The sequence below is a fragment of the Triticum aestivum genome, chromosome 2A (genome assembly GCF_018294505.1).
Source record: "Triticum aestivum cultivar Chinese Spring chromosome 2A, IWGSC CS RefSeq v2.1, whole genome shotgun sequence".
NCBI classification, from domain to species: Eukaryota; Viridiplantae; Streptophyta; class Magnoliopsida; order Poales; family Poaceae; genus Triticum; species Triticum aestivum.
This window is the reverse complement of record NC_057797.1, coordinates 79,999,438-80,009,756: the sequence shown is the minus strand read 5'-3', so window position 1 is coordinate 80,009,756 and position 10,319 is coordinate 79,999,438. Positions and strand designations below refer to the sequence as shown.

General features: G+C 43.6%; 1 protein-coding gene across 1 annotated transcript; it reads right to left on the bottom strand.

The window, feature by feature from the left end:
* Positions 1–266: 266 nt before the first annotated feature.
* LOC123187632 (UDP-N-acetylglucosamine--dolichyl-phosphate N-acetylglucosaminephosphotransferase) lies at positions 267–4,818 on the bottom strand. The gene is made up of 11 exons (XM_044599548.1): positions 4,305–4,818; positions 3,374–3,461; positions 3,191–3,282; positions 2,972–3,090; positions 2,512–2,627; positions 2,318–2,445; positions 2,149–2,235; positions 1,516–1,576; positions 1,365–1,405; positions 1,148–1,268; positions 267–696 (listed from the first exon to the last, which is right to left on the bottom strand). Exons 1-11 carry the CDS (start codon positions 4,664–4,666, stop codon positions 637–639), a joined length of 1,275 nt encoding a protein of 424 aa, XP_044455483.1. The 5' UTR covers positions 4,667–4,818; the 3' UTR covers positions 267–636.
* Between the last annotated feature and the right edge of the window lie 5,501 nt (positions 4,819–10,319).

Here is a 10,319-nt window from a genome sequence, read left to right as displayed (position 1 = left end):
GATGTTGTGCCTTTTGTCACTATTTATTGCTGATTGTTTTTTCATACCTCCCGGATAAACCTAATTTTGAACTTGAAATTTGCATGTTTGTAAAACATCACCTCTCCAGCATACTGTGTTTTTTCTCCAGAATTTTAGAACCTTTGAAACATATTTTTCACTTGATGTTCACATGTTTTCATCCTAAATTGGTTTCCGGTGGACATTTTCTCTTAGCTGACAACAAGAACACATTGCTCATCCTCTACCATAAGCCTTCACACAACTAATGCAAGCGAACTTCCATACAAGTCATTGTACATGGTTACAAATATATCAGTTCTCTATGATCACAGACCTCTAGAACTCTGTGGTACGAAAAAGGCAAAGCCTCGTAACCAAATCTTCTGTTGTTAGCACACGAGAAAAGGTGGAACAAAATCAAAGGCTACAGATAAACTAGATGAAAGAGGGAGCAGCAACGCATGCAAAATTCTGAATAGTATCTTGGACCAGTTACTCCTGTTGGAATTAGACCTCTTTTTTTCAGGGTTGCTGCTAGTATACGGATATTCTGAGACAGCAACAGCCATCAGATGCAAATAGATTTCGACTGTATCATGGAAACCGACGCGATGTTCTGATTCGGGTAATCATTCATTTGTACCATCCAGTAAGCATGTATCTCAGCCAAAAGCAGAATAGGCATGACACAGCCTGCCACACATGAAGACACGAGGAGTTAGTTACTTCAACTCAGATCAAAATATGCACCAAAAGAAAGAGGTAGGGCATCTACCATGAAAGAACTTGAGCGTTAGGAGTAGCTTCCATTCAACACTATCCAATCACATAGACACTATATACATTTGGTACATTTTAAGTCAAGTTTATCAAGTGTCGTTGGCGTGACACCAAACACCATAGCTAGTGAGTAGTTAAATAGACACGTGAGCTAATTTAGATTGTTTATGGCATCAAGAACGGTTCAATAGTTATGCTGGGTTCTGGTTGAATCACTACTTGCCATCGTTCTTTCTTAAGTTTCTACTGCTGCTAGAAAAATATTGGAGTGTGTTTCCAATCGACTAGTCCATGATACCTTCACAAGTCAAGGAAAGAATTACAAGAAAATGAAGTTTGCAGCAAGAATGCATTTCGAGTTTACCTGAAATATAAGAAGCCTTATGCAAAGGGACTTCTCTGAGCACTTCCCAAACAACCTAAGGAATATGTTAACAAGGTTACCATCTTTGGTACCTGTCAGCAGTCCTGTTTGGGTATCAAACCTACAGCAAGCACAGCACAGAAATTTATTACAAGTTCAAAACTATATTACGATAAGTTCAATTGACAGTTTTGTACCAAAAGAAATAAATCACTACCTTGGCAACCTATGTCTTGGGCAAGGAACAAAGTGGAAGAGCTGTAGACAATAGGCACAAATCTAAAGCGTAAGCAAACCATATACCTAATCAACTAAAAAGTTTAAATGTACCAATGAGGAGGTAAATATTGAAATCAGTTTCTCCGAACCTGTGGTACTGAGCACAAGAAATTAAGAACCTGGGGTAAAAAGAAGAGCAATAATGTCTCACTGCAAACAGAAAACAGTTTTATCAGCTGCAGTTATTAATCAATAATGGGCAAAGCAAATTATATGGACAACTAGCATATATACTATAAAGTATAAATATCACACAAGTGCACACAAAAAAGTATTAGATGGCACGAGAAAAGTTTGGGTTCACAGCCAAGATGGTTTTCCACGATAAACGGTTAGGATATCAACATATATTGCCAAAGATATGAACAGTCAACAAGCAACATATAAAAATGTTTAAAGCCTGGCTGTTGAATCCTACCAAACTCTACTAACTATTGTCCACTCAGAGTGCAGCCAAATCCTTGCATAACTCTCCTGCACCACCCTAAAAGTTCCCGGAATTTTTTTACTCACTTTCCTAATATGGCACATTCGGGTAAATAAAAATGCAAAACAAAGGGGCAAACTTTTCTGCAGATGCACTAGAACAAGGATATCAGGAAGACTTGACTACAGAAAGCAGACAGCTAACTGCATACAATTACATACCACAAACAGCCAAATAAAGAATAAGCTGGAATAAATAATAGTGAAACTTGTAGGAGATAACTGAGGATGTATACCTGAAATGTCCCAAAATACCAACCACAGCTAAAGTCATCCCAGCAAAATAGGTGTATGTATCACCAACAAAAACAGATGAAGGATACCTGACAAGACACAAAGTGATGCATGTAAAAGGACCAACATCTTCTATTTAAAACAAGGTAGCATGCCTCTCAAGGTCCTTACCAGTTAAAACCCAGCAAAGCCAATGAAGTGGTCAGGAAAGGCAGGACAAGATAAATAGAGAATGCATGAGCTTGCTGAGTTTCAAGGTCTTTAGAAGATCCTATGCGCATTACATTATGTATCAAAACCTGGAAAATGCTACAATCATCAGTTGACGAATGGTACTCAAAATTCAAGAGCCATGTACTTCATACCGCAGCAGATATGACAACTGTCTGCCCAACTTCAAGACCATTCAGGCCAGCATGTATGTTGATTGAATTTGTACAAAACACTGCTAACAAAAGCATGAAGAGCTTGTACATCCAACCTGCATGCCAAAGAAAACAAGGTTGGTGTTGGTATTCTATTATCTAGTGTGTGCATCTCGGTCCACAGAGAATTTGGTCAACAGCAGAAATTGCATTCAAAAGGCAAATAAGTAAACCGAAAGAAATGCATCTCAGCAGTACTAGCGCACATGGATCTCTCAGTTCATTCATTTCTGCTGAGAGATTTCAAAACACATTTTGAAGCAAGCAATGTACAAGATGGACTTCGTCACTCTAACAAGTGATAAAATTAGAAGTCATAAATGATTCCATCACACCAATATTTGGAACCACTCAATATTAACTGTGTCAAAATTCGCTTATTTTGGGTTTGTAAACATACCTAACTCCAGAACTTCTACTCCGACATAGGATGCTAGAGGCTTTGGAATGATGATGGAAGTACCACCAGCATACGCCATAAGCAGAGGAAGTGCTGCAATCGTAGGCAGCAGCAGTTTCCTGTTCAATGTAGGTCATTCCAAAACCAATTTATCAGAATCAAGAAAATAATAGCAATTGCACTATTGAAATAAACTGAACACTCTGAAAAAGAACATACACTCTCCATGGAATATCAAGAACATCGTCAATAAATCCAAGAAGAATCATAAAGCAGACTGATGCTAATGCTGCATTATATTCAACAAGCCACTGCAAAAAGAAAAAAGGGGGGGGAATGAAATTCAGGGCATAACATATACTTGTGAATTCCAAAAACGACAACTTCTAGTCATAAACATACAATGGAATCCGCTGTGAAGTTGAAATGTTGAAATAGAATAGCAATGACCAGGTACACAATCCCAACAACAATGCCTAGTGACTCAGGCCTGCAAAACAAGTAAAATGTTTAGACAACAAAGAACGTCAACTTGCAGCTTTATATTACCAAGCCAGATCATGTAGCAAATTCATATGAAAGGCATACAATGGGTACTTTTGATTTTTGTTTTTGAATTGCTCCTTCAATGTACAGATATGAGTTTGTGCACACTTCTCTAAAATGATGCTATGATTCAGTTTCTCTTGCTGACTTTATATAGAATCTTGAGGCTTGTATATACATGCACTGTATGTATCAGTATCATATATCCCAAAGAAAGCATTCAAAAATGCACATTCAAGAAAGCTCGTTAAGTAACACATGTTTTGTGTCCTTTCTTTGATTTATATGTTCTTCAGAGGTATGCAAGAACTTTGACCAGTAAGAAAGACTGTATTCTAAGTTCCAAGATCATTTTGCTTCACACTTAACCCAAGGGGATGGAATGGTGCATGAACTCAAGCTGTAGGCCAAAATACTTAAGCACGGCATTGTTTACTGCTTAAGTATTTTGGCCTCAAACTGGACAATCTGTCAAACAGAGTCAACACCCACCAACGAATGCAAGTAGGAAATTCCGCTCAGCTGCTATCAGCTATCCGAATATGACGTCTAGTTTTGAGCTGTAAGAAAACAGCCAGTTTAGCCTATGAGACTATGAAGTATTGATGTCTACTAGTACCAGATGCATGGATTTCAACTGAACTGAATTCGCTTCTTGTACTCCATAGTTTCCACCATGAATTGTAGCAGCTACCAACGCAACAAATTCCCCGCCTCTCTATCTATCTATCTATCTATAAAAGCACAGAGCAGACTGCAAGTTATCAAAATTGTGCTCTTGACTCACACTGTGATCTCTCCCATGGGCAAGCCCTTCTTGTTGATGTCCTTGCCGAACATCCCGCGGCGGAGGAGGTAGCGGGCGGCGACGGGGATGAGGCGGAGCACGACGAAGAAGCCGCCGAGGCTAATGGCCCCGCAGATTAGGATGGATCGCCGCAGATCGGCGGCCAGGGGGTAGTGCACGAACGCGAGGTACGAGAAGGGCGCGAGGAAGAGAGCCATCGCCGCGAGGACCACGCGGAGGTTCGGCGCGCGGAGCACCAGGTCGCCCGGCGCCGCGGCCGGCGCCGCGGCGGCAGCAGCAGCCGGCCGCGACTTCGTCGGCCTATCGGCTGCCGCCGCCCCGGGCCTGCGGCGGACGTCCATGGGAGGAGGGCTCGGGGTTAGGTGAAGTGGGAAGCGGGCGGGCAGCTGTCCGGGAGGTCGGGGTGCGTGCGCCGGCGGCGGCGGCGTGGTGTCTGCTCGCCGGCGATGGGGTCGGGAGCACGGGAAGGTTTATAGTTGTGGCCGCGCGGTGACGTGGAGGGGTCTGATTGGCTGTGGTCACGTGTTCGGCGGGCACTGGAGAGGAGAGGCTTCCGTGGAATCGTCGTGCCTGGAAGTGGGGCTTTGTTTTGTTTGGAGACAGTCACAATATTTTTTTAAAAAAACTAATCTTTTTCTAATATGATTACTCATTTCAAAATTGTATGATCCACAATTCAGAAAAGTAAAAATACAAAACAGTCTGTGAATAGTACCAGAGACGTGCAATTCGTATCTTGTAGGAGTAGTTATTGGTACTATTCATAGTTAGGTTTGTAGTCTTTTATTACTCTCGACTTGTAAATCGAATTGGGTATTGATTTTCTTTCTTTTTTGTAACTTCTGAAATCGAGTTATTGTACTATATCAAGTCAATGTTAGGCTGGCCATAGTGATGGTATCTTAACGGGTATCATGCACTCAAAAGTAGCAAACGTACTGATGTGGCAGAGAATTAAAATAAAAACAGTTAAAATAAGATAGATAGATATTGTATCATAATAAATGATATGCATCTTTTTTTTGAACATCAGTACTGACGCAAGCGCTTATACATACGCGCATACATTCATTCCTATGAATGCACACACGCACACCCTACCTCTATGAGCACCTTCGAAGATTGAGCCGGCATATCATCTTGAGATTTACAAAGTCACCGTAGGCGCCTCGTCGTCGACGGGAATGTCTCCTCCCACTGAAAGCACATCGCCGGAAACCCCGAAATAAATTCAGGAATAATGCGAGCACCAAAACTTGAACCCTGGTGGCCTGGGCTGGGATACACTGTCCTTCTAACCATCCAATATGCATCTATGACATTACTTTATGATACTATGCACTATGAAGATAGTATCATATGCATGATACTAGTATATGATACTCCCCACTATAAATAGTCTTAAACATGGTCCTTGGCCTTAAGCAGAACATCAACGGTGACCCCTACCTATAATCTTTGAAGTTGTTGCCAAATCAAGCTCCTACAATGTACTCTACAAGTTTTGGTGCATCTAAGATTCACATTTAGTAAACCACAGAGAAAAAAAGATCCACACTGAGTGTGGGATAATCGTAATATGAAGTGGAGCACAAAATGTAATTTGTTATGAAATTTCATGAAACATCCTCGGCCAAAGTCCTAAAAAATCCATTCCAGCCACCTTATTTCCAAGCCCTAGTACCTCTATTTTTTTTCCTCCCATGCTACCCAACACTTTGGGTTACTGTCTTCATACAATTCAAACCAAGTTTCTTCTACAGGTGGAAATATTGTACCTTTTTGTTCTCGTGCTACCGAGCTTATCAATTTGAGACATTTCTCTATTAGCTCCGTTATCTCCATGCAAAACATGTAGTAGTCCTCCTCGGTTTGCTTCTCTATATAGTTGATACGTCTCCAACGTATCTATAATTTTTGATTGCTCCATGTTATATTATCTACTGTTTTAGACATTATTGGGCTTTATTTTCCACTTTTATATTATTTCCGGGACTAATCTATTAATCGGAGGCCCGGCCCAGAATTGTTGTTTTTTACCTGTTTTAGAGTTTCGAAGAAATGGAATATCAAACGGAGTCCAAACAGAATGAAACCTTCGGGAACGTGATTTTCTCAACAAACAAGACCCGGGAGACTTGGACCCTACGTCAAGACACAAAAGAGGAGGCCACGAGGTAGGGGGCGCGCCTACCCCCCCCCCCCCCCCCCCCCCCAAGGCGCGCCCTCCACCCTCGTGGGCCCCCTATTGCTCCACCGACGTACTCCTTCCTCCTATATATACCTACGTACCCCCAAACGATCAGATACGGAGCCAACAACCTAATTCCACCGCCGCAACTTTCTGTATCCACGAGATCCCATCTTGGAGCCTGTTCCGGAGCTCCGCCGGAGGGGGCATCGATCACGGAGGGCTTCTACATCAACACCATAGTCCCTCCTATTGGGGATCGTAGCAGAAATTCAAAATTTTCCTATGTATCACCAAGATCAATCTATGGAGAGACTAGTGTTGGAAATATGCCCTAGAGACAATAATAAAAGCATTATTATTATATTTCCTTGTTCATGATAATTGTCTTTATTCATGCTATAATTGTGTTATCCGGAAATCATAATACATGTGTGAATAATAGACACCAACATGTCCCTAGTAAGCCTCTAGTTGACTAGCTCGTTGATCAACAAATAGTCATGGTTTCCTGACTATGGACATTGGATGTCATTGATAACGAGATCACATCATTAGGAGAATGATGTGATGGACAAGACCCAATCCTAAACATAGCATAAGATCGTATAGTTTGTTTGCTAGAGTTTTCCAATGTCAAGTATCTTTTCCTTAGACCATGAGATCGTGTAACTCCCGGATACCGTAGGAGTGCTTTGGGTGTACCAAACGTCACAACGTAACTGGGTGACTATAAAGGTATACTACGGGTATCTCCGAAAGTGTCTGTTGGGTTGACACGGATCAAGACTGGGATTTGTCACTCCGTATGACGGAGAGGTATCACTGGGCCCACTCGGTAATGCATCATCATAATGAGCTCAAAGTGACCAAGTGTCTGGTCACGGGATCATGCATTACGGTACGAGTAAAGTGACTTGCCGGTAACGAGATTGAACGAGGTATTGGGATACCGACGATCGAATCTCGGGCAAGTAACATACCGATTGACGAAGGGAATTGTATACGGGGTTGCTTGAATCCTCGACATCGTGGTTCATCCGATGAGATCATCGAGGAGCATGTGGGAGCCAACATGGGTATCCAGATCCCGCTGTTGGTTATTGGCCGGAGAGTCGTCTCGGTCATGTCTACATGTCTCCCGAACCCGTAGGGTCTACACACTTAAGGTTCGGTGACGCTAGGGTTGTAGGGATATGTATATGCAGTAACCCGAATGTTGTTCGGAGTCCCGGATGAGATCCCGGACGTCACGAGGAGTTCCGGAATGGTCCGGAGGTAAAGAATTATATATAGAAAGTGCTATTTCGGGCATCGGGACAAGTTTCGGGGTCACCGGTATTGTACCGGGACCACCGGAAGGGTCCCGGGGGTCCACCGGGTGGGGCCACCTGCCCCGGGGGGCCACATGGGCTGTAGGGGGTGCGCCTTGGCCTATATGGGCCAAGGGCACCAGCCCCAAGAGGCCCATGCGCCTAGGGTTCAAGGAAGGGAAGAGTCCCAAAGGGGGAAGGCACCTCCTAGGTGCCTTGGGGAGGAGGGATTCCTCCCTTGGCCGCACCCCCCTAGGAGACTGGATCTCCTAGGGCCAGCGCCCCCCCCCTTGGACTCCCTATATATAGTGGGGAAAGGAGGGCCTCTCATAACATGCCTTTGGTGCCTCCCTCTCCCTCTCCAACACATCCTCCTCCTCCATAGAGCTTGGCGAAGCCCTGCCAGAGTACTGCAGCTCCATCACCACCACGCCGTCGTGCTGCTGCTGGTGCCATCTTCCTAAACCTCTTCTTCCCCTTGCTGGATCAAGAAGGAGGAGACGTTATGCTGACCGTACGTGTGTTGAACGCGGAGGTGCCGTCCGTTCGGCGCTAGGATCTCCGGTGATTTGGATCACGTCGAGTACGCCTTCCTCATCCCCGTTCTTTGAACGCTTCCGCGCGTGATCTACAAAGGTATGTAGATGCAATCCGATCACTCGTTGCTAGATGAACTCCTAGATGGATCTTGGTGAAACCGTAGGAAATTTTTTGTTTTCTGCAACGTTCCCCAACAGTGGCATCATGAGCTAGGTCTATGCGTAGTTCTCTTGCACGAGTAGAACACAATTTGTTGTGGGCGTTGATGTTGTCAACTTTCTTGCCGCTACTAGTCTTATCTTGCTTCAACGGTATTGTGGGATGAAGCGGCCCGGACCAACCTTACACGTACGCTTACGTGAGACCGGTTCCACCGACTAACATGCACTAGTTGCATAAGGTGGCTGGCGGGTGTCTGTCTCTCCCACTTTAGTTGGAGCGGATTCGATGAAAAGGGTCCTTATGAAGGGTAAATAGAAGTTGACAAATCACGTTGTGGCTTTCACGTAGGTAAGAAAACGTTCTTGCTAGAACCCTATTTCAGCCACGTAAAACTTGCAACAACAATTAGAGGACGTCTAACTTGTTTTTGCAGCAAGTGCTTTGTGATATGATATGGCCAAAGTTGTGATGAATGATGAATGATATATATGTGATGTATGAGATGTTCATGCTATTGTAATAGGAATCACGACTTGCATGTCGATGAGTATGACAACCGGCAGGAGCCATAGGAGTTGTCTTTATTTTTTGTATGACCTGCGTGTCATTGAGAAACGCCATGTAAATTACTTTACTTTATTGCTAAACGCGTTAGCCATAGTAGTAGAAGTAATAGTTGGCGAGCAACTTCATGGAGACACGATGATGGAGATCATGGTGTCATGCCGGTGACAAGATGATCATGGAGCCCCAAGATGGAGATCAAAGGAGCTATGTGATATTGGCCATATCATGTCACTATTATTATTTGATTGCATGTGATGTTTATCATGTTTTTGCATCTTGTTTACTTAGAACGACGGTAGTAAATAAGATGATCCCTCATAATAATTTCAAGAAAGTGTTCCCCCTAACTGTGCACCGTTGCGACAGTTCGTTGTTTCGAAGCACCACGTGATGATCGGGTGTGATAGATTCTAACGTTCACATACAACGGGTGTAAGACAGATTTACACATGCAAACACTTAGGTTGACTTGACGAGCCTAGCATGTACAGACATGGCCTCGGAACACAGAAGACCGAAAGGTCGAGCATGAGTCGTATAGAAGATACGATCAACATGAAGATGTTCACCGATGTTGACTAGTCCGTCTCACGTGATGATCGGACACGGCCTAGTTAACTCGGATCATGTTATACTTAGATTACAGGAGGGATGTCTATCTAAGTGGGAGTTCATTGAATAATTTGATTAGATGAACTTAATTATCATGAACTTAGTCTAAAATTTTACAATATGTCTTGTAGATCAAATGGCCAACGTAGTCCTCAACTTCAACGCGTTCCTAGAGAAAACCAAGCTGAAAGACGATGGCAGCAACTACACGGACTGGGTCCGGAACCTGAGGATCATCCTCATAGCTGCCAAGAAAGATTATGTCCTACAAGCACCGCTAGGTGACGCACCTGTTCTCCCTGCAGAACAAGACGTTATGAACGCTTGGCAGGCACGTACCGATGACTACTCCCTCGTTCAGTGCGGCATGCTTTACAGCTTAGAGCCGGGGCTCCAAAAGCGTTTTGAGAGACACGGAGCATATGAGATGTTCGAAGAGCTGAAAATGGTTTTCCAAGCTCATGCCCGGGTCGAGAGATATGAAGTCTCCGACAAATTCTTCAGCTGTAAGATGGAGGAAAACAGTTCTGTCAGTGAGCACATACTCACTATGTCTGGGTTGCATAACCGCTTGACTCAGCTGGGAGTTAATCTCCCGGATGACGCGGT